The sequence below is a fragment of the Pinus tabuliformis genome, chromosome X (assembly GCF_031772625.1).
Source record: "Pinus tabuliformis cultivar Carrire ecotype Pingquan chromosome X, CPIR1, whole genome shotgun sequence".
Taxonomy (NCBI): Eukaryota; Viridiplantae; Streptophyta; class Pinopsida; order Pinales; family Pinaceae; genus Pinus; species Pinus tabuliformis.
Genome location: NC_142308.1, coordinates 1,176,134,937 through 1,176,160,205, shown reverse-complemented (window position 1 = coordinate 1,176,160,205; position 25,269 = coordinate 1,176,134,937). Strand labels below are relative to the sequence as shown.

Sequence of the window (25,269 nt, the reverse complement as noted above, 5' to 3'; positions counted from 1 at the left end):
TTGAACATGTTGACAGGGTGCTACAACTATTGGAGGAGAAACAATTATATGCAAAAAGATCCAAATGTTTCTTTGGAGTCCAGGAGGTGGAACATCTGGGTCATATTGTATCTCATGAAGGAGTTAAGGTAGACCCTAGCAAAATTAAAGCCATTAAGGAATGGAAAATCCCCACATCCATAAAGCATCTGCGAGGATTTCTCGGGTTGACAGGGTATTATCGCAAGTTTGTTAAGAATTATGGGAGAATAGCAGCACCTCTAACAACATTATTGAAGAAAGATGCATTTTCATGGACTCCGGAAGCAACAAAGGCCTTTGAACATCTTAAAGAGGCAATGTGCCAAGCACCGGTCTTAGCTACACCGGACTTCACAAAAACCTTTATTGTGGAATGTGATGCTTCAGGAAATGGAATTGGTGCTGTTCTAATGCAAGATGAAAGACCCATTGCTTTTGAAAGTCGTCCAATCAAGGGAAATTTTTTAAGCAAAGCTATTTATGAGAAGGAAATGTTGGCAATACTCCATGCACTTAAGAAATGGCGACCCTACCTAATGGGAAGACACTTCAAGGTAAAAACGGATCATGATAGCCTTAAATACTTTTTAGAACAAAGATTAACCTCTGAAGAGCAACAAAAGTGGGTCACAAAGATGTTGGGTTATGACTTTGAAATCATCTACAAAAAAGGGAAGAAAAATGTGGTGGCAGATGCACTCTCAAGAAAGGATGAGGATGTGGAAGCATTGTTGTGCGCCATTTCTATTATCCAACCAGATTGGATAAACGAAGCAAGGGAGGAATGGAAGAATGACGAAGAAGTGTGGGCACTTATTCGAAAGTTACAACAAGATTCCAGTACGTCTGATACATTTAGCTGGAAAAATGATTCGTTATGGTACAAAGATCGCTTATACCTCTGTAAGAATTCCCAGCTAAAACAAAAGATTCTTATGGAATTGCACACTTCTCCCTTAGGAGGGCACTCAGGATTTTTAAAAAATTACCACAGGGTTAAGAAGGAATTTTTTTGGGATGGCCTTAAATCAGATATTCAAAAGTTTGTGGTGGAATGTTTGGTTTGTCAACAAAATAAAGTTGAAACAATTAAGACACCGGTTCTATTACAACCTTTATCCATTCCAAGCCAAGGTTGGGAGGAGGTTTCAATGGATTTTATCACAGGTTTACCCAAGTTTGAGGGAAAGAGTGTCATCATGGTGGTAGTTGACAGACTTACCAAGTATGCACACTTTTGTGCATTATCACATCCATTTAAAGCCAGTACAGTTTCTACTGCATTTATGGAAACAATTCAAAAGCTACATGGAAACCCAAAGATTATTGTAAGTGACAGAGATCCCATTTTCACGGGAAATTTTTGGACAGAATTATTTTCTTGTCTTGGTACTCAGTTAGCTCATAGCTCATCTTATCATCCTCAATCTGATGGGCAAACTGAGATAGTAAACAAATGTTTGGAAGGATATCTTCGTTGCTTTGTATCTGATAAACAGACACAATGGGTCAAATGGTTGCCTCTGGCTGAATGGTGGTATAACACTTCCTTCCATACAGCAACAAAAATGACCCCATTTATGGCACTTTATGGGTATCAACCACCATCCATCACATCATATTTAAGAGAAAATTCTAAGGTTCAGGCAGTGGAACATCACATCGAACATCAACAACAAGTCCTCCAACTCTTAAAGGATAACCTCGTGTTGGCACAGAATAGAATGAAACAATGGGCAGATCAACATCGCAGTGAAAGAAGTTTTGATGTAGGTGATTCGGTATTCCTACAGCTACAACCATATAAGCAAATGTCCCTCAAGAAAGCTAAGAAGGATAATAAATTATCACCAAAGTATTATGGTCCATACAAGGTGTTGCAAAAGATTGGTACTATGGCATACAAATTGGAGCTTCCTGCAGCTTCTCGATTGCACCCAGTTTTCCATGTTTCATGTTTAAAGAAGGTTATAGGCTACAAGCTCCCAGTTCAAACAATATTGCCAGAACTTGACAAGGAAGGAAAAATTATATTGGAACCGGAAGCAGTCACAGAAACAAGAACTCGACAGCTACGAAATCGATCAATTTCAGAGTATCTTATCAAGTGGAAGAACTTATCCGCTGAAGATTCCACATGGGAGGATGAGAATTTTATGCAGAAGTATCCAGAACTACTCAAGCGTTGAGGACAACACTTTTTTGAAGGAGAGGGGCATGTTGGGTCCCTATAATACTAGTGATTACCGCATTACTATTGTAGTTATACCCCTTATTAATATTGTTGTGCCCCTATTGCCCCCATATTGTTATTACTGTGCCCCATAGAATCCCTCTATTGTTATTTTTGTGGCTTTATATTATTATTGTTAGGTCGGCTGGATTATATTGTGACTCCTTAGACTCCTATATATAGAAAGGAGGTTTTGTCATTTGAATCATCAAAGAACTGTTCATTTATGTAATGTAAAGGAGGTTGCCCCCTCGAAGAGGCTAAATTCTAAGGCGTTGATCTATCTTTTCTTGAGCTGGTTTCATAACAACATATGTTTTACATTATATCTTAAATCATCGTATTAGTGTATCTCTTTTTCATTTAGCTTATATCATAACCTAGTAACATTGGGAAGATATAGGTTTGTAGAAACATTTATCATTTACTTATTGAGCTTAGAGGCTCATTCTACAGATGTGTAAGTTTCTCCGATTGTCCACTCCCTTTAAAATAAAAATGTCGGCAATAAAAAAAATTGAATATGTTGTAAAGTAATTAGAAGTAAAAAAAGACTGTGAGTAAGATGTTTAAATCTTATAATTTTGTTATTGATAAAATATTTTAATACTAATTAATATTGTCATATACTTAAAATATGCTAATAATAAAAAATCATTTAATTTGCATCATAAAATGTCTCGATGTAGATGTTATGTAAAACATTTTAATGTCAATTGCGTGTACATTATGTATCATTTAAAAAAAATTATGTATATATCATTATGTATTATGTATGAAAAATAACACGTTGTATTTTACTTTCTAAAGAAGTTTACACGTGAAGAAATTTGATCCGTCTTGGCCCATGTTAGATTCATACTTAAGATGAATCTATGCTCACTTATTTTATTCTTGGTAATTTCATATAAGTTTAATATATGTGGTACAATTATATATAACCATCTTGTTTGTAGGGCAAGGAATCTCTTTTGTGTAAGGAAATGAACACTAAAGTTTATGAAGATATATATACTCTTCTCATTCAATTTGATCCTGTGACCTTTTATGAGGAAACACATGTTCTTAATTTTTAGGTCCACTCAAACTATACATTAATAGTTTACTTTTAAGGTTATGACGAAGCTAGACAACAAATTGGTGCCTAGATTCAAGGGACCCTTTTATATAACAATATGATCTCTTTGAATGTTTCACTAATAAGGATGAAATTTGTATAAAAAATACAAACTAATCCTAAACCTTAGGTGAATTGCATATTTCTGTCTATAAAATGTAGGGTTTCCAAAGTTGAATTCGAATTATCTTTCCATTTGCATCAACTCAATAGAAAAAGAGATGTCCATATTCCACACACAACCTTCCACTTTACTAATTCCTTTTCATTCCCCCACTCCTCGTCCTCTCATTCCTCATGCCTCCCATGTCCACATCCTTGTTTCGTGCAATGCTACCTCTGCGTCACTCTACATTTCTATGGCGTGTCTTTACACCCTTCAGATACAAATGCTAATTTATATTTTTTGATAGAATATATTTAAAAACCACCATCAATTTATTAATTAGTCATTTTGAAAAAACTAGATAACAATAAATTTACTTACAATACATCATATATATATACATACATACACACACACACACACACACACACACACATATATATATATATATATATATGCCCACGTCATTACTTGTGCGTGAGATATGCTTGGTTTTGCATTAAAAAACCAATATAACCCTGAAAACAAAGAATACTGTTGCGAATCTCACGATTCTAGATGGAGACAAATTCAAGGTGTTTAAATCTTGATAAGTGTACAACCTTTAGACACTATAATTCAACTATTCTTTTGGATAAAGATGACTTGGCAATTAACAAAAGGGAGCGTTGAGTTTGAGTGTGGCTCACAATTGTTTCATGCCAATTTCATCTCTAATTGGATTAGATAAGGCTCTCAATGAGGATCAAACATGGAACATGCTCCTCTCATTTATATCTCCATTTGTAAGTCATTGATGCATGATCCTACACAATTAAGCATATAGAAAATTAATCCAATGTCAAGAAGATGAGATAAGTTACTTGGAAGAGAGTGAGATCACAAACCTTTATTACTTTTTATTTTGCACTCAAAAAAAGGTTTGCATATTGAGAGATTAGTTGATCTAGAGTTAAAATAAATTTATGCTAGTTAATAAAATAAAATTACAATATAATAAATTGAATTGAATCTATTTATTATTTTTATTACTTTAATAATTGAGTAAACATTATATTTTATTATTATCATTATTTTGATCTAACACTTTATCTAACTAACTAGTACACCATTTTTTCCATAATAGGTTATACAACTTGCATCACAATATTGGAATATACCATTATTTTTTGTCAAGTTGTCTTAAGTTATCCAGAGATTACTTCAGGTTTGACCCTGGCTTGAGAAACCATGGCTCAAGGGCATCTAAGCCTTCAAAATCACCTTGGGGTCGCACCAGGGATAGGCTACACCAACCCTTAACATGGTTGAATTTTTAGTGACTTTCACATCATAAAATGATTTATCAGTATACTATGTAACATTTACTCTAAACCCCATGAAGGAAGTATACAATTATTAGATATCGTTTGAGTTCATGATTCCTTAAATATGGTAGAAACTAAATTTACATTTTACTTATATTTTTTTAGCTAATATTATAATTCATATTTTATTCCGTTAAGGTTAAGTGTATACTTTAATTAATAGATGTTTTGAATGCTTTTTTATCAAAATTGGAAACAAAACTAGAATTGGTCGTTATTTAAAATATTTTTTCAAATACATAAAATAAATCGAACGAGTTGGCTAATAAAAGAAACATGCACTGTTGATAGAGGACACATACACGTCCTTGAGTTGGATGGAAATAAAAATTTTGAACATTAAGAAACACAATATTTGGGATATATTTATAATCCGTGGAATGGGTTGTCTGCCTTATATAATAGGAACCATATTTTCATTGAGAGCCTTAAATATGGATCTTTAACGACAATTCTATTATTATATTTAAGTTATTATGTAAATTATTGTGATGCTAAACAATAAATAAATTTAAGGAAAGATGACGGGTTGGCAGCGTTTTCAAAGACTTAATAAAATATTTATAAAGAGTTATGTTCATTGGTAATTTTTTAAATAAATATTGGGAAATTTGTATTGATTAAAAGGTTGAGGTCAAGCTTATAATTCACATATATAGAAAATAGTTATTAATTTTGATGAGACAATTTGGAAGGTTTATTGAGTTTTTCAATAAAAACGAATTATTACATTTATATAAAATTGTTAATTTTATTTATAAAGAAATAATTTTAAAAATATTGTTATAGAATAAATAGACAAAATCTATGAAAATGAAACTAGACATAATATATTTGAGTTTAAGTCAAGTGACTAGAAAGTGATGTTTCAATTTGGTACTAGGTGGTTTAAGAGAATTTTGTTGAAGAGTTATCTAAAAATAAACAATTTTAAAAAAATATTGTTAGAGAATACACTGGCACAATTTGTAAAAACTCAACCATACATGAGAGAGTTTAAGTCAAGGAAATAATTGTTTCTATATTGGTGATGTCTCAACTTGGTACTAGGTGGTTTGAGAGAATTTTTTTGCTACTCTCCAACCTAAGCAACGAGAGCTAATTCTAGCTAAAAACATACTCTTAGCAAAAGTCATGGCCAAAGAAGAATGTTCTTCAACAAAGCCCAAAAAAGTAAATCCAAGATTTGTGGTTTTGGTAAAAGAAATTACTAGAACCTTGGAGGGTCTATTATTGAAAGGGACACATACCAAGCGCTTGCATTAATGTCTCATTTCCAAGGTGACGAAAAAGCTACGTAAACCATAAAATTCAAGTGTAGAAAGAGAAACGATTCCTTTTGGATTCCCATATTGAATAAAATGCTTTGGTATTAATGGAACCTTCATCGACTTCCAGAGAAATAGGAAGAAAAGAAAACCCATTATTACATCAAATGAGATATTTAAAATTAAGATGGTTTTTTTTTCAAATGAATGGCTAGAAGATTTCTATTAAAAACAAAATATGGATTTTGGGCTAGAACCCTTATATAATTCATTCATTTCCACCATAATTCTGCTCTCAAATGAGATGTAGCCTATGCTTATGGTGATTTTTTCCTATAATTCTAAACTGATGCTTACTATAGACTCTAATTTGCATAACACCATAAACTTAAACTTAGAAAAAAATATCCAAAAACTAGCCTCCAAACCAAGCACATCTTTAGGATTGGAGCTCATAAATCACTTTTGTTGCTCTAGAGCTTGAACCGTCTTCCCTCTTTTTCGATCTATATCTTTGCCATATTGAAGGAGCTAGTTGTAGTCATGCGATGAATATGTCCTCAGCCTCTACCATTTTGAAATGAATGGATGTCGTCTCGGTCCTAAATTCACTCTACAAATGATCAATTTTTATTTGCGTCAACTTGCGCTTGGAGTCGGTTAGTAATCAAAGGAATTTGTGAGCCTTTTTTCAGCCTCTTGATGTTGCTTGAAGGCGATTTGCATGCTTTCCATAGCCTCAAGGACATTGTCCAAAATTCCATTAACGTCAACAGATGCAGTGCCACACGAAGAGGAGCTCGCATTCTCCATGTCAAAATTGCACATTGTCAACACCAGGTTGCGGATGTTGGCTTTGATAACCACTAAGTTTCTGAAAGCATACTCTAAGAAGTTCAAGGCTCGAAGAATGATATATATACTACGTTATTGAATGTATTCCTAAGAGGGCATGATGTTGAGATTGAGAATGTCATCATGGTTTCTGAATTTATTCCCTCTCTGTTGAATGTAGGGCTGGAATTTTCATGCTAATACAACTTCGAAATCCTTGCTGAAAGAAAAATTGCTATATATAAGGAGGGATAAAGGCTCTAGCATGAAGTGAAATGAATGCAACTATCTCTGCTAGCTAATTAATCAAAACCCAATGCAAGTCAACAAGAACACAAGGCAGCGAAAGGTAGACTCCACAGGTCAGGTGTGAATGCTAACTTGACATGAGTACATTAGGGGAGACGATCTAGGCCTATCAATAGACGACGAACGCCAAACCTTATAAGCCATTGTGTTTGAGACATTAATTTTCCAACTAATTTATTGCTCCTTGTAATTCTCAACTTCCCTCATTTTTAATTTTCCATAAATGTAATTTAACATTCTCTCTTCGCTATTTTGAAACATCATGGCAATGGGGATTTTATTTTACATTCATTATTCAACAATATGATCCCTTTATTCAATCTTGTTCCCTTATTTTCTAAATCATCCACCAATGAGTTTAAATTCCTTATTACATGGTAGAGTTGAACTTGTTCTAACTATTGAAGTTGAAGAAGGATCTGATGCACCATTAAAATCCTTATTACATGGTAGAGTTGAACTTGTTCAAACTACTAAAGTTGAAGAAGGATCTGATGCACCAAGGGAGAGTTATTGCATTTATGCTAATGTATGGCTTCCCATACGCGCTGGATTACTATAAATGAATCACCAAATATAGGAATTCTCTTAATCTTATTTTTAATGGCTAGATTTAAACATTTCCAAAGAGTAAGAACTTATGTTTAATTGTTGATTGTTGTTCCCAATCCCAGACATATTATGTTTCAATTTTTCCATAAAAACAAAAAAATCACCCTCCCTCTATTTAAAATTACCATGCTAAAAACTATCTTATAAAAAAATAATCACAAATTTAGATTTATATATATAAATTACCATGCTAAAAACTATCTTATAAAAAAATAATCACAAATTTAGATTTATATATATATATATTAAAACAAAATATGTAACGATAATTTTAAATAGGAAAATGGTTAATTCTAAACCGGGAAATGGTTAAGATTGCATATCTTATTATAAATTTTATCGTCAAAATTAATCATTATTAAAAAAAATAAAATTAAAATATTATCACTTATGTTACCATTGAGCCTATTAAAGAGCCACAATCAATTTTGTGGATCAATCATGTTGAAAAGTAACTCAATGACAATAATTTCAATTACGACATATTTTATATATATATATATGATTGCCACGTCATTGCTTTGGCATGAGATATGCTTGGTTTCGCATTTGAAAGCGATATAGCAATGAAAACAGAGAACACGTGTCGCGGTTCTAGAAATAGAGATTAAAGGTGTTTAAATCTCGATTAGGTGGACAACCTTTAGAGACTATAATTCAATTATTCTTTTGGATAAGGATGACTTGGCACTTCACAAAAAGGGAGCGTTGAGCTTGAGTGTCGGTCACAATCGTTTCAGTGCCAATTTCATTTCTAGTTGGATTAGATAAGGGTTTCCACGATGATCGAAAATATAACATGCTCCTCTCATTCATATCACCATTTGTAACTCATTTATTGACAAGCCTCATCTTTAGAACCATTCTGCCCCACGTCATCAGAGTCAAAGGCATTTAGCTTTTTGGTTTTGAATGAGCGTTGAATCGACTTTTCATTTGATTGGTGGGTAAATTTATATAGATTTTTTCAAGACATCAACTTTTATCAAATCGTTCCCAAAAAACCCTAACAAACCAGCCACGTGTGAATCCTAAAACCGTTTAGAAGAAACTTTCGCCTCTTGTGGATAGGCGAGGGCTCTTTCTCTCGATTACCGATTAGATTCCTGGAATATTAGGCAATCGGACGGATAGTGGCTCGGTCACAGTATCCGTCCGATTGTCGACTATTCGGGGAATCGGCAATCGAGATAAGCTCAGGGGATAGGCGTTGTGGCCAATCGGAAGGAAAGATCTCTGGAGTGAAGGCTCCACGTCATCAACTCGTTGCAAAAAAAAATTGCGCAAACCGCCGGGTGGGAACGCTAAAACCGCTCAGAAGAACCTTTCTCCTCTTCTTGATAGGGGTTATGGCACTCCTTGGGTTGTGGCACACCGCAAGGAAAGATTTCTCGAGTGAGCGTTCCACGTGGCGTGGTGTCTATGGGACACGCATGGATATCCTTATCAGCTGCCAGCTACAAAATGCTCAAGACGACCGCTGGCAGGAGGAGAATGTCCGTTGTTGCAGAAAGAATTATTCCGTGACAGAAAATCAAGATTTCGAAGCCTTATTTTGCTTACGAGCAGCCATGGCGGAAGAGCGATTTATATCGACATGTGATTTATCTTCGACTTCTTCTTCTTTTTCTATTTCTTCACCCGATTCGACGGCCTCTTCGGCTTCCTCGGTCGACATGATGGACAGCGGCAATTCTTCATGGGGTTTCTCGCCTCCACCGATGCCCAATGGCAATGGCGGCCCTCTCTTCCCTATGAAGTCTCTCAGTGACAGCCTCCCTTATCGCAAGTAAGTCTAATGGCAACCATGTATTCATTTATAAAATTGCTCTGCTTTAATTTCAAACCAGGGTTGCAGGGATTAATTTTGTGTGTATGTTTGAATAATTTCCAGGAGGGGTTTATCGATTTTTTTCACCGGCAAGTCGCAGTCATTTACATCTCTGGGAGATGTGAAATGCGTTGAAGAGCTGGCCAAGCCGGAGAAGAAGAAGCTCAGGAGTTCCCACAGCAGGGAATCGACGAGAAAATCATGATATAATAATGAGACCTTTCGAGCATCAATACTCTTGGCAGGCTCAGCCGAATCCATGAAAGCACCCTGCAAGTCTTCTTATGGGTCGAAGATGGGCAAGAAAAATGGCCGTTTGATACCCACGAATTCTCACAGGCTACCCCTATCGCCTCCTTCCATTGCCTGGATAAATGTCAACTACAAGAGGAACTACAGGAAGGAATCCTCATACAAGTAACTGTTGTTTTGTTTTTTAGAAGCAGAACGATGATATGCGGCATGTTTCATGTTTTTGCATGCCATGATTTTGTTACCGTATATTGTATATATTCTGTAGATATGGCAAGGATAGATTCTTATTTAAATCTGATCTATGGTTGGTAACAGTATAGATGGTTTTTATTTATTGTTAATTTATGGTTGGTAATAGTATAGTTGGTTTTTATTTATTGTTATTTTTTTATTTATTGCTGGTATATTTTGGCATAGCATAAGTGAATGTACAAAGTTTCGATGACTTGCATATGGTCTGGATTATGAGTCAATATATTGACAATTTGGTCTAAGATTGGATTTATCACATCATTTATATGTATCTTATTTTTCAATATACCATTTTTGCTCTTATTTTTCAATATACCATTTTTTTACTGGGAAAAAGAAGACTCAGGTGCAGTTTAAATCAAGGTTGAAAATTTCAAAGAAAACTTGTCGGTCAAATTTTACATTTTTCACAGTTCTTAACTTGTTTTCATAATTTTAAGTCAGAATTTTGAATTTTAAAAATTTTATAATTTTTTAAACTGTATTTGACAAGCAAATCACTCCATAACAAATAATTTACCAATCAAATTCCAATCATACTGAAAAGCACGTGCCGAACACAATACATAATACTCAACATGAGCCTCAGTAAGCTTCTCAAACCCTGACGGGTTTCGATCTATGGGGCGGAATAACGCCTTTTTCCCTTATTACGATTAATCAAAGGGTCTGGTCTAACTATTCTATATTTAGAGTTTTAGCTGGAAGTTTTTGAAACAATTTTAGTCAGATCGTTTTTTGTGTTGCTTTAAAAATCAATTTTTGCCCATACATAGATGGATTCAGTGTTCTTTATCTAAAGAACCCTTAAAGCATCAAACCTACCATTCTTAAAGCATCAAACCTACCATTCTTAGATCAAACCTACAGGTTACCATGTGTCAAGACAATAGAACCCAAATACATGAATAATTAAATCTCCTAACGATCACTCAACTATTGTCCTTTGACCATTAATTCTTATTTACTTAGTATTATTATCATGTAATATTTATCTTGTTTTTATTATCATGTAATATTTATCTGGTTTTTATTATTAGTTAATTTTGAACTTATTAATTATATTAAAAAAAATTAATATACAATTAGAAAAATGTTTTCACCTTAAATAATTTAATTTCTGTTTATATTTAGTAAATTAAAATTAAAATATATTTATGGTAATTTTAATAATATTATTTATATTTATATAAATTTCACATTTTTATATATAAAAATATATATATATTTTAAATTTTATTAAAATATAAAAATACATATACTTAATATAAGTGTAGTCTAACTTATGAACAGAATGTTTTTTTTCACTAAAATCTATTGATATAATCTCAAGCAAGATTGTGATTTCTTGTAGTTTAAAGTACATTTTTGAATGCATAAATAGATTCAACATTTCGAAAAACTTTCAAATTCGAATGCTACAGAATAAACAACTTAAACTCAGTTTTTTAAAAATCTCTAACCCATTTTAATTAAAATTAACTAGAAAAAATACTTTGGAAAAAATCATTCAGTCTATAAATTAAGCTATATCCTTAATATATATTTAACATTTTTCTATATATGTTTTAACATTTTTATAATTTATATTATTGCTTATATTTTGTTGATAAAAGAATATATTTCTACTCCAGTTAAATGGGGTGTGTTGACTTTTTAATCCTTGGCTAAGAACCATTGTTCGACAAATATTCTTCACCTAAATAGAGAATGCACCGCTACGATTAAGCGGAGCGCAAAGAGTCGGATCCCTCTTGATGTTAGTCAGGTGGCTAGGGAACACATTAAATCAAGGCGAATTAGTTGGCCATGTTATAGCTATTTGTATTTGGGCATTTTTATGTTGATTGTTGATTCCCTGAATATTTGGTAATTGGACGGACATGGGCCCGGTCCATTACTTGACCACCCATGTTCGTCCCATTTCCAAATATTCAAGGAATCAACAATGCTTCAACATTAACAGCGACAGTTGATAGTGGTTCGCGGTGGCGATACGCTTCTGCTTGGCCAATACCACAATGTAGGGCAATCACTTATTAGTCGATCATCCCCTTATAATTTGTCACAAGCCATATTATTTTGAAGCTTCACAAAAAAAAAGACTGAATACATCAAACAGATGAAGAAGCAATATGTTCTATAAACTATTTTTAGCCTAATGAATATTAAAATAATTTCTTTCTTCTTTCTTTCTATATAACCTACAAATGAAACCCAAAAATCTCGAACTCTATATCAATGGATCTGATTCTGTGTCCCCGCTTTACTAGATGCGGAATGTCTACAATAACAATGCCCTCACTCTGGACCAAAAATGCTCAGGTATTTCCTTCAACGCGTCTATGGCCTGATACAAATGTCGGTTTGTAGTTTCATGGCCTGATACAAGTCTCGGTTTGAAGTTTGAATTTATTAAACGTATTTGTCATCAACAATTTTGATGTTGATTTAATGTTGAATGTGAGAATCTACATAAATGGCAATAAAAAAAACGTATGGATGTCATTAATCGTTCGTCCGGCACATCTATAAAAATCTGTGTTTAACATAATGCTGAATTTGTTTATATTTTAATTTTAATAGGTCAGAGGTATGTTTTGATTTTGCAACCTTTTTTAATTCCATTGTCTCCCCTCGAAGTTTACATATCATATGATGAGTTTTTTTATGGGGATTTTGATATTTTAAAGGCGTAGTGTGAATGAGCACCAATCCGCTGCCTAGAACGACAATTTCACATTTTGAATGGTTTTATATGTATATGCTCATTATATTTCCTTAATATAATATCATCATGTTTTTCTCTCTGAAAAAAAAAATTTAACCTATTTACATTGCCTGAAATTGAGGATTTACATCCTATTGACAATGTATTGGCCCAACTGTTTCAATCAACACTGATTCCGAACTGTTATTGTGAGCCACTAGTATAACTATATCATATAAAGTTTTAGAATTCAATTATTTAAACATAAGGATAACGGAGAAAAGGAAAAAAAGTTAATTAACGTAGAATGAGTAAGATTGAGATTTGTTTTTTTAAGTAAATAGTTGTCTGGCATGCATAAATATAAACTAACATAACCATATAAATAAAATAATTATTAAATTGGATAGAAATTAAAATATTAAACATAATTAAAAAATAAAAATTTAAATAGTACATGTATTTATAATAATTTCATAATTTAAATAACTATACCAATTAATAAAAAAAAAAAAATAACTATCTAAATTATAACTATTTAAATTAATTAAAAATTTAAAATCCATTAAATTTAATAAAAAATTAAATAACCATCTAAAATAATAAAAAATGTTTAATAATTTAAAAATTAAAGATAACTACACCACCAAAAAAGTAGTATTTCATAACTTAAAAATATATAGAAATAAGTAATAGTATTTCATAACTTGAAAATATATAGAGATAAGTAATAGTATTTCATAACTTGAAAATATATAGAGATAAGTTTTTAAGGTTTTATTTATTAGAGTTTTTAATAATAAGTTTAAAATATAAGATTTAATAATAATAATAATAATATATAATATGTTATTAATGCATTAATATAATCACTGATATTAATACTATATTATTATTATTTAAGTTTAATAATATTCTTTAAACTTTAATAAATTTACAATAATATAATAATAACTTTAAATTATTATATTGATTTATAAATTTACACATTAATAATATATTGATTTAAACACTAACACATCACAATCATGGTCAATTTGGTCAAATATAGTGAACATGAAGATCATGTTGAACCATGATAATTGATAGAGATTATGTTTAACATGCTTACAAATAAGCATGGACACATATATAGAGTCATCATAATGACATAGACAAACATATTTAACCTTTGTAGTCAACCTTTGCAATAAATGTATAAATAGTCAACCATGGTTAATGTTAATCAACCATATGTTTACCATACTCAATGATAGTCAACATTGTTCACTCATAGTCATCCTCAGTCAACCTTATAGATAACCAACTATATAGTCAACCATATAGTTAGCATTGGTGCCTATATCTAACCATGGTCAACAAACCTATAGCTAACCATAAACATCATGCTTGACATAACTAGAGTCAACATGATGACATAGTCAAACCATGGAAACCCATAAGCAATGTTTATAAATGTTTAATAAGATCTATATTAATATGGTTTACTAATGTGGTTAACTGTGTTTGACAATGAACACTCTTCAACGTTAATCAAACATAATTATTTATTATTATTATTGATTAATAGTAATAGTCACACATAGTCAACTACATCTCTCAAACAAATTTCTTCTTTATAGCCATTGTTGATATTGTTGACCATAATTCCTTGGGTTTATAATGTCAATCCCTTAGGTTTATTAATCTAAGGATTCATATTTTTAGGGTATAATATTATTCATAGGATTTATAATATTAATCCTAGGGTTTAGTATAAATCACTTGGGTTTATAATCATGGTCAACCATGATCCAACATCGCATTGTGACAAAGATTGTGTCAATATGAAAATCAACTATGCTCAACCATGGTCAACCATGGCCCAATGTGACTTTGTGATATAGATTTTTTCAGTATGAAAATCAACCATGGTCAATAATGTTCCACCGTCACATTGTGAAAAAGGTTTTCTTAATATAAAAATCAATCATGATCAACCATGGTCAACAATGTTTAACCATGGTCAACAATGCTTAACCATGGTCCAACGTTGCATTGTGACAAACATTGTCTCAATATCAAAATCAATCATGGTCAACCATGGTCCAACATCACACTGTGACAAATATTGTGTCAATATAAAAATCAATCATGGTCAACCTTATTTATTTGAGTGTTTATAATATTTATTTTAGGGTTTATATTACTTGAGTTTATAATATTAATCTCATGGGGTTATCAAATCAATTATGGTTAACCATGGTCTAATGTCACATTGTAACAAATATTGTCTCCATATGAAAATCAATTATGGTCCAACGTTGCATTGTGACAAAGATTGTATCGATATGAAAATAAATCATGGTTAACCATGATGCAATGTGGCATTGTGATAAGGATTATCTCAATATGAAAATAAATCATGGTCAACCATTGTCAACCATGTTTATTTTAGGGTTTATAATATTTAGCTTAAGGTTTATATACCTTGGCTTTATAATATTAATCCCTCAAGTTTAATATTATTCCCTTGGGTTTATTATTCTAAGGATTTATATTCCTAAGGTATAATAATATTCATAGGGTTTATAATACTAATAATAGGGTTTAATATAAATTCCTTGGGTTTATAATCATGGTCAACCATGGTCTAATGTCACATTGTGACAAAGATTGTGTTAATATGAAAATCAACCATGCTTAAGCCCACTATTGTTATTGTTGTGCCCTTAGAATATTATTGTTATGTCGGCTCTAATTATATTGTGACCCCTTATACTCCTATGTATAGAAAGGATGCCTTGACATTTGTATCATCCAAGAATGGTTCATTTGTTTAATGTAAAGGAGGTTTCCCCCTTGAAGAGGTTGATTTTGAAGTCGTTGATCTATCTTTTCTTCTATTTTGTGAGTTGGTTGCATGACAGACCAACGTCTCGTTGCGATAATGATTTTCTCAATATGAAAATCATCCATGGTCAACCATGGTCTAACGTCTGATTGTGACAACGATTGTCTTGATATGAAAATCAATCATGGTCAACCATGGTCGAACGTCACATTGTGACAAAGGCCATCTCAATATGAAAATCAACCACGGTCAACTATGATCAACAATGTTTATTTTAGAATTTATAATATTTATCTTAGGGTTTATATATTTTGAGTTTATATTATTCCCTTGGTTTTACAATCCCTTGGGTTTTTAGTAGTAATTCCTCGGATTTATTATTCGCTTGGGTTTATAATATGAATCATGGTCAACCGTGTTTTATAAAATCAATCATGATCAACCATGGTCCAACATCGCATTGCGACAAAGATTGTCTCAATATGAAAATCAACCATGGTCAACCATGGTCCAATGTTGCATTGTGACAAAGATTGTCTCGATATGAGAATCAATAATGGTCAACCATGGTGCAACGTCACATTGTGACAAGGATTCTCTCAATATGAAAATTAATCATGGTTAACCATGTTTATTTTAGTGTTTATATACCTTGGGTTTATAATATTAATCCCCTAAGTTTATAATCCCTTGGAATTTTAGTATTAATCCCTTGGGTTTATTATTCCCTTCGGTTTATAATATTAATCTCTTAGGTTTATTAACCTAAGAATTCATATTTCTATGTTATAATATTATTCATAAGGTTTATAATATTAATCCCTTGGGTTTATAATCATAGTCAACAATGGTCCAATGTCACATTGCAACAAGGATTGTCTCAATATGAAAATCAATCATGGTCAACCATTGTCAACCATGGTCAACCATGGTCCAATGTCACATTGTGACAATGATTGTCTCAATACGAAAATCAACCATGCTCAACTATTTTCAACCATCATAAACAATGGTTAATCATGATCAACATTGTTCAAACATGGTAAAACATGGTCAATAACCATGCTCCAATGTCACATTGTGACAACCATGGTTAACCACGGTCAACCATGGTCCAACATCGCATTGTGACAAAGATTGTCTCAATATGAAAATCAGTAATGGTCCAACGTCTGATTGTGACAATGGTTGTCTTGATATGAAAATAAATCATGGTCAACCAAGGTTGAGCACGGTCCAATGTCACATTATGACAAAGATTATCTCAATATGAAAATCAACCGTAGTCAACCATGTTTATTTTAGGGTTTATAATATGTATCTTAGGGTTTATATACCTTATTTTTATATTATTCCCTTCGGTTTTTAGTATTAATCCCGTGGGTTTATAATATCAATCAGGATCAACCGTGGTCAACCATGTTTTATAAAATCAATCATGGTCAACCATGTTTTATAAAATCAATCATGGTAAACCATGTTTTATAAAATCAATTATGGTCAACCATGGTCGATCATGGTCAACAATGGTCCAACGTCGCATTGTGACAAAGAATGTCTCTATATGAAAATGAACCATGGTCAACTATGGTCAACCATGTTTATTTTAGGGTTTATTATATTTTTCTTAGGGTTTGTATACCTTGGTATTATATTATTTCCTTGGGTTTAATAATATTCCCTTAGGTTTAATATATTTCTCTTGGGTTTATAATCCCTTGGGTTTATTATTCCCTTGGGTTTATAATATCAATCATGGTCAACCATGGTCCAATGTCACATTGTGACAAAGATTGTCTCAATATAAAAATCAATCATGGTCAACCATGGTCCAACAGCGCATTGTGACAAAGATTGTCTCAATATGAAAATCAATTATGGTCAAGGATGGCCAACCACGGTCCAACATTGCATTGTCTCAATATGAAAATCAACCATGGTCACCCATATTTATTTTAGGGTTTATAATATTTATCTTAGGGTTCATATACCTTGGGTTTATGATATTAATCCCTTGTGTTTAATATTATTCCCTTCGATTCTTAATCCCGTGGGTTTTTAGTATTAATCACTTGGGTGTATTTTTTTTATGTAAATCAACTGATATATTAGATCACAAAAATGTTACACATGGTTACGAAAAGGGGCCTACCATTTTCAGAGGGAAAAGAGAAAATGCAGGCCTGCCAAACAAAAAACCACTTATATAAGCCCCGTAGCCGATCACTATTCAGACAGGAAACGTACTGCGTAACAACTAACACAAACTTAACCTGAGCCAAACATAAACCGAAACAGAAAATGGCCAACCACATAGGGCTGCTAGACAGTAAGAGAGCAACTGCTATCATAGAAGACCACTTAAAGGCCCGCCGAAGCTTACATTCATCAGACATAGAAAATAACAAAAGCAAAGGATAAACAAGAACCATCAACAGAAGACCGCCCACCAGGAATCCTATTGGTCAATTTTGGCAACGCCTGGAGAACCAGCAGCACTCGGACCAACGCCATCATCTCCCTTGGGAACACTGTGGGGCCTGTGGCATCTGATGATGGTTGTTTTGGAATCATCTTCAAGGATTTCAATAGAGACATTTAGCACATGGCACATGTACAACTTGAAGAGCCGAATAAACCCTCCCATACGCTTAGCATGCATTTTAAGTTCTTCTGTGAGGGAGTTGATGGAAATCTCCAGCTTGTCCAGCTACGCCGAATTCTTGGTAGAGGCGAAGGAGTTCGCCGGGTAGGCCTCCTTGAAAGCGACACCTTGCATGCTCATGGATTTTGCAAGCATCATTTTCATCTGCTAAGCCACACTCTGCGTTCTCAGGAACTTGGTAGCTCTGGTTTTTGGGGTGCCTGGGTTCGAGATCCAATCTACCTCCTCGCTGATGGCTTTACTATCCATCCCTTCACTGGCTTTGTCCAGCTCAATTTGGAGCTCTTCAATAATTTGTTTTCCTTTTTTGGAGACGAAATCCTCATAATCCTTTCAGGCTCTCTTTAAATCTCTGGCAGCTTTGGAGCTGCGGAGGTTGCACTCGGACATGCAAGATTGCAGGTGCAGACTATTGAAATGTGAATTCCTATACACGAAACCGTAAACACAGGGCTAAGCTTTGAGGAATACCGTAAGCAGGTGAAATATTTCCCGATTGGCTCTATATTAATAGTGAAAGACGCGGTGCGAGGGGCCGCGATCTTAACTGAAACTTCTGTCTTTTCCATGTTTCTGACAGCCTAGATCCCCAACAGGTGACTGACGACATTCCTATTATTATGGTTGATTGCGTTCGGACTGCCATGCTTATCACTTAAGAGAAGAGGCCACGCGTACCCCAAATCATAAAAGGTATGCTAACCTCTATCCTTGTGGTAGATCTTCCATCTTTTCTGATGCGAGCCATAGGACAACTACCAGCGATGCCACCACCAGGCATTAAGGATTAGGGAATAAACATTAAGAGCAAACCACATTATTCATTGATGATCGATACCTTGTAAGCTGTCCTCCTCTCCTGACACGCCTATGAGGTCTTGCCTTGAGATTTGAAGGCATTTATCCAGAAGATTAGCACATGTGATGCTTTTCCAACAGGTTTCAATGTCATCATTCAGGTGGTCGACCGCATGGTTGGCTAGGCTATCTGCCATTGCATTCGCACTCCACCTGATTGCCTGCAGAACAACTCCATTGAGAGCGGAGAGATGTTTGGCGATGAGCACGGTGACCATGGTGAGGCGCTAATGCTTAGTAACCTTCTCAAGACACGAACCATTTTTCATTTTCCTCACAACATTAATGGCTAAGAGCGAGTCTCCTTCCACTATTGTTGCCCCACTACCTAGGCGGATTAGGATTTGCAAACCTTGCTCTGGAGCTACAAATTCTGCCTCGTTGTTAGTGGCTTCCCCCAGAGAATTGCTGTAGATATGAAGAATTTCCCCTTTATCGTTGTGTATGACACCTCCAAGGCCAGTCGGGCCAGGGTTGCCCCGAGAGGCTCCATCAAAGTTTAATTTGTGAACCCCGAGATAGGAGGTTGCCAGGACAGCAAAGGTGGAGCAGGCTGAGGTCTCTGTGCCAGAGAATTGAGGCTAGTTGCACCACTCATGCCAAATAGCTGCAAAATTCGCCTGTCATTAGCGGAAATCCTGTTTGCCTGTTCTACTTTACTACTGGTAAGGGTAGTTTCTCGCATATTTTGCATGATGTTTGTTTTGATGGTATCTAGCTGCCTAGATTCCCTCTGAAAAATTCTTTTATTTCTTTCTTTCCATGTGGACCATACTATAAAACCGGGGCTTAGCCTCCATAGGATGTTTACAGTGTCGCAACTAGAATATTTGGTTCGCTAGTTGGCTATGCTGTCTTGTATGGACTCTTTGTTCCTGTCTATTTGTCTGAAGATCTCCTCCATCCATACCCATAGTTTATTGGTCCATTCGCAATTGTTGAGGAGATGATTCATAGACTCCTCTTCTTTTTCACAGAGGGGACATCGAGATGGACCAATGAAGCCTTTTTTGCACAGGTTCTCCCAAGTGAGGATCTTACAATGCATTAGGAGCCATAAGAAAGTCTTTATCTTTGGCCAGATGGTGGTATCCCAAACATTATTGTGCCAAATCACTTTCACTTCCAGATCCCTGTGTTCTAAGTAAAATCTGGCTTCCTTTAGGTTGAAAGTGCCTCCATCAAGTTTGCCCCACTTGAGTTGATCTTCATCTTGAGAGTAATGGATCTTCCTCTTATCTAGACAAGAGTGCAAGGATAAGAGAAGGTTGCCCATCACATCTCCTTGTGGGGGAGTATTGAGGTGCCAATGTCTCCATTGCTAGTCCGCGATACTGTCAGTCCAGTATTGGTTCACCCTAAGTTTTCCTTGTTCCTGATACCTGTGCTGCAGGGGAAGATAATCAAGACTCTCAAGCTTGGGAAGTTGTTGCCAAGCATCTTCCCAGAAGAGAGTTGTGCTACCATTGTGGATTTCCCAAAAGCAGTGATCTTGTATGATGTTCTGATTAGCCCATGCCAGGTTCCAAATGGGGGATCCGGCTGGAGGGTTAGTCATTCTAATGAGATCCTGAGGGCGCCAGTTTTTAGCATACCTGGCTTTCCATAGCTTGGCCCAGGGTGTCTGTGGTTCCTTGACCCATCTCCACCAGAGCTTGGCACCACAGGCTTTGTTTACTGTGTCCGAGTCTTGAAGCCCCAAACCACCCAAGATCTTGGGTTTACAAAGTTTTTCCCATGCTACTAGAGCCCATTTCTATTTGTCAGCTTTTCCAGACCATAGGAAGGTTCTCTGAATGTTTCTGATTTTTTGGAGAACACCTTTGGGAGCCTGAAGGATGGAGAGCATATATTGAGGAATAGCTTGTAGGACAGCCTTAGTCATGACAAGCTGGCCAGCGAAGTTAAGGACCCTATTAGTCTAGTGATTACTCCGTTCTTCAAGGTTGGATAGCAGTTTCTCCCAGTGGAGCTTTTGCCAGGGTTTATCAATGAGAGGGATCCCGAGATACTTAGAGGGAAGGCTTTGCCTTCTGAACCCAAGGATAGCAGTAATATTTTTCTGGATCGCTAAGTGAGTATTGAAAAATAAAATGGAGGACTTATCCAAATTAAGGTCCATACCTGTCGCTTGACTGAAGAGATCAAGGATAGCTTTGAAACCTTGGGCTTCCCGAACCGTTGGAGTTCCATGAAGCATGGTATCGTCCACAAATTGTTGATGAGTAGTGGCTGGGCAAGGTGGCAGGGGTTGAAGGCCCTTGATATTGTTCCTTTCCTTTGCAGTTTTAATGATGTGACTCAGGCCTTCCATCAAAATGACAAAAAGAAAAGGGGAAATGGGATCCCCTTGGTGAATGCCTCTAGAGGGGGCAAAGGGGAAGGTGGGAGCTCCATTGACCAAAATAGAAAAGCTGGGGGATTTGACTAAGGCTAGAATCTAGTTGATCCAGCGTTGTGCAAACCCGAAGGCTTCCAGAATGGCTTCTAGATACTTCCAACTGACCTTGTCATAAGCTTTCGAGAGATCCAACTGAATGATCATACCTGCTTTTTTCTGGGATTGAAGAGTATGAACCATTTCCTATGCTAGCAAGACATTATCCATGATCTGTCTGCCTTCCACGTAGCCAGATTGCTCCTCTGAGATTATCAAAGGGAGAATTGGCTTTAGTCTATTGGCCATTACTTTGGAGATAATTTTATAAAGAACATTGCACAGAGAAATTGGTCAAAATTTTGAAGGGGTATAGGCTGCCTCCTCTTTGGGAATAAGGGCGATGAAGGTGGAATTGGGATGGAGGAAGATTTTCGGGAATCTTCCACCACCTACCACACTTCTAGCCGCACAATTTCCTAGCAAACTTTGAAAAAATCAATGGTGAAGCCATCCGGCCCCAGTGCCTTACTATTATGCATTTCTTTCACTGCTTCTTCCACCTCCTCCATGGTGACAGGGCGGTCTAAGGATTTATTCTGATCCTCAGTAATTAACCTTGGGATGGAAGTCATGACTTCCCTGATAGCCTCTTCCCTATCAATGTCTGGTTCTGTTGCTATATGGCTAAAGTGATCAGTGAGGATGGAGGAAATATCCTAATGAGAGTGGAGGGGAGTACCTTGCTCATCCTTCAACTGGGTGATTTTGTTGGTGCACCTGTAGTCTATAGCCGAACGATGGAAGAACTTGGTGTTTTTTCCCTTCTTTGAGCCATTGTATGCGAGACTTTTGTCTCCATAATATTTCCTCCTGCTGGCATCTTTCATTCCATTTCTGCATGAGGACTCTCTCAGTGCTAATGGAATCCTGGGTGATGTCCCCTTTGAGCCATTCTGTATGGATCTGTGCCATCTGTTCCTCCAAGGCCTGTTTGTCTTTGAAAATATTCTCGAAGACCTCTTGGTTCCAGGATCGAAGCCGAGCTTTGAGGTGCTTTAATCTGGCTTGGAGCCAGTACATTTTGGTGCCTCTGGTGTCCAGCGGCTCATGCCACCAATGTTTGATTTTAGAAGTGAAATCCGGATGGCCCAACCAAAATTTCTCAAACCTGAAAGGTCTATTTTTTGGAGTGCCGAGGATGGCTGCATCCAGGGTGATGGGCCAATGATCAGAGCCTCCACAAGGAATAATGTCTGATTCCACAGTGACCCCCTCAAGGAGGATGGCTTCTACTATAAGAAAACAGTCAATTCTGGAGGCGATATGCCTTTCTCATCCTCTTTTGTTATTCCAGGTGTATAACCTGTTTTTGGGGAGGATATAAAAAATATTTGCTGCTCTGATGAAGTTATTGAATGCCTCTGCATCTCTATTCACAGTTCTTACCCCTCCTTTCTTTTCTGCCAGTGAGGTAATCATGTTGAAATCTCCTCCATAGATGGCTTTAGCAGTGGAGTGTCTACGTTGCATCTTGGAGAGGCGATCTAGCATCAACAGTTTATCCTCTAGTCTTTGGGGGCTGTAGATATTAGTGCACAGGTATGTGTTGGATTCCCCTATGATTTGCATTTCCAAGGAAATGTATGATCTGGAAGCCTCTACACTTATAAGATGGAGGGAGTGGGGATTCTAGAAAGTGGCCAGGCCTCCCTCCATTCCATTCCCTTCCACTTCCATGTATTCCATTCTTTTTCCTAAATTTCTGCTTATTCCTTTCATTTTCTGGCTGGAGCACTTGGTTTCTTGTAAAAAAATCATGTCAGGATTTTCATTTTTGACTTTCTTCCTCAGAAGTCTTTGTTTTCTTTGGCTGTTTATCCCTCTAGCATTCCATGAAAGAATCTTCATAATTAACAAGGTTTAAGAGGAGAACGTGAAAGCCTCAAGGGCTTTCATCTTACCTGAGTTGAGGAGCATCTGACCTAGCTCGTGGAGTGCTTCGTTGTTTGTTTGTCGGCCTCTCTTTTTCCTGTGTTTGGCATTGTGGTTTGTTTGGTGTAAACCTTGGGCCTTGACGCCCAGACCCTTTGTGGCGCCAAAGCCTCTTTTCTGCCCTTTTAGTTCTGCATCTTGCCTTGTTAGGAAGAGAAAATTGACTTTGTCTACTTCCTCCTCTGGGATATGTTCCATTCCTTTCTGCTTCCATTGCTCTACCATGGTATTGAGATCCATGCCTTCCCTCTCTAGTATGTCACTGAGTTCCATATCCTCTGTTCCTATTTCACTGGCTGTCATTTCCGCATCTCCTTCTAAGTCTTTTTCCAACTCAGGACCTTGTAGGATCTCATTTGTCGGATCTAGATTGGGATCTTGGGCTTCCTGTGAAGGAGCATCCTGGATTTCCTGCGTTAGGTCTGGTACTTGGGGATTTTCAGCTGAAACTGTTCCGGACCCAAGAACTTCAAAGGCATTGATAGTTCCTTTGATGGAGGTGCCTGTTTTGGGTTGGTTTTTCCGATTGGCCCGTTGTCTCCCATTTGGACGGGAAAAACCTTCCTGATCCTTGCCTGTGTTTTCCTTGGCTTTCTTGGTTGGCTTATTCATTGGGCATTCCCTAAATAGGTGTCCATGTTCGTGGCACTTCCGACACCGAAAGGGGATTTGTTCATAATCTATGGCTTGAAAGAAGACTTCATCTCTAAATTCTAGCCATAGACCTTCATGTAGTGCACCTGAAACATCCATTTCAACACATATTCTTGCACAAGAGGTGTACCTTTTTTGCAGGGTGGCCTCCGAGGCTTGGATGAAGGTTCCCAGTTTGTTGCCTATTTGTTCCAACGCTGCAGGTCTCTAGTAATCAATGGGGAGAGAGAATAGGCGAATCCAAACAGGTACATGCGTGAATGTTTCCTATTCTGGTGCAAAGTTTGGTTTCCAGGGTCTCATATAGAGGCCTACTGAGGCATAGAAATATGGTCCTCCATCAAAAATGCGATCCCTATCTTCCAGGTTCGCAAAGACAATAATGAAGAACCCTTTGGCCCCTAGGTGTAACCTGACATCTCCCTTAGGCTTCCATTGTTGCTTGATCCAGAGACAGAGGGCTTTTTCCGTAGGCCAAAAGCCCATGAACTTACAGATCATCACATGTATTGACATATGGTCTCTATAAGCTTGCATTTCGAGGTTGGTGATAACAACCCATAGAATTTCTGTCATTTTGGGCTTGCAGCGCCCCAGGTCCTCCTATTTTCTTGTCGCTGTGGCAGATCCCTCCAGATCTGGGCCGTGCTGGGGCAGGGCCTCGGTTCCCACATTTTTTTTGTTTTTTCCTTCTGCTCCTTGTGGTTCCTGCTCGAGACTGGGGTTCCCGTTGTCTTTTCCCTCCAAAATCTTGATTCCATTTGTCTGTTTTTGATTTTGGGTTTCCTTGGTTTGCCCACCAGCCTTTTTCTTCTTGCTTAGCTCATCTTTTCTTGCATTTTCAGATCCAGAGATCTGCACCCCTTCCAGTGGGGCCTTTCCTTTATCCATAATTTCTTGTTTGTATGAAGGGGCCCCATTGGTCCCCACGTGCCTCATCTGTTGGGCCAGGGCAAGCCCACGCCTCCGAAG

At 36.1% G+C, this 25,269-nt stretch overlaps 1 protein-coding gene across 1 annotated transcript; it reads left to right on the top strand.

Annotated features, from left to right (window-relative positions):
• The first annotated feature begins 9,009 nt into the window (after positions 1 to 9,009).
• Positions 9,010 to 10,246, top strand: LOC149144126 (uncharacterized). The gene is made up of 2 exons (XM_089448530.1): positions 9,010 to 9,656; positions 9,762 to 10,246. The coding sequence occupies exons 1-2, from the start codon at positions 9,217 to 9,219 to the stop codon at positions 9,901 to 9,903; spliced, it is 582 nt and encodes a 193-aa protein (XP_089304656.1). The 5' UTR covers positions 9,010 to 9,216; the 3' UTR covers positions 9,904 to 10,246.
• Positions 10,247 to 25,269: the final 15,023 nt, after the last annotated feature.

What these genes read in the sequence shown, in the direction of transcription:
- LOC149144126 (XM_089448530.1), top strand. Translation starts at nt 9,217, where the DNA reads ATGGCACTCCTTGGGTTGTGGCACACCGCAAGGAAAGATTTCTCGAGT. An exon ending in GACAGCCTCCCTTATCGCAA is followed by an intron (nt 9,657 to 9,761) that starts GTAAGTCTAATG and finishes AATAATTTCCAG; the next exon opens with GAGGGGTTTATCGATTTTTT.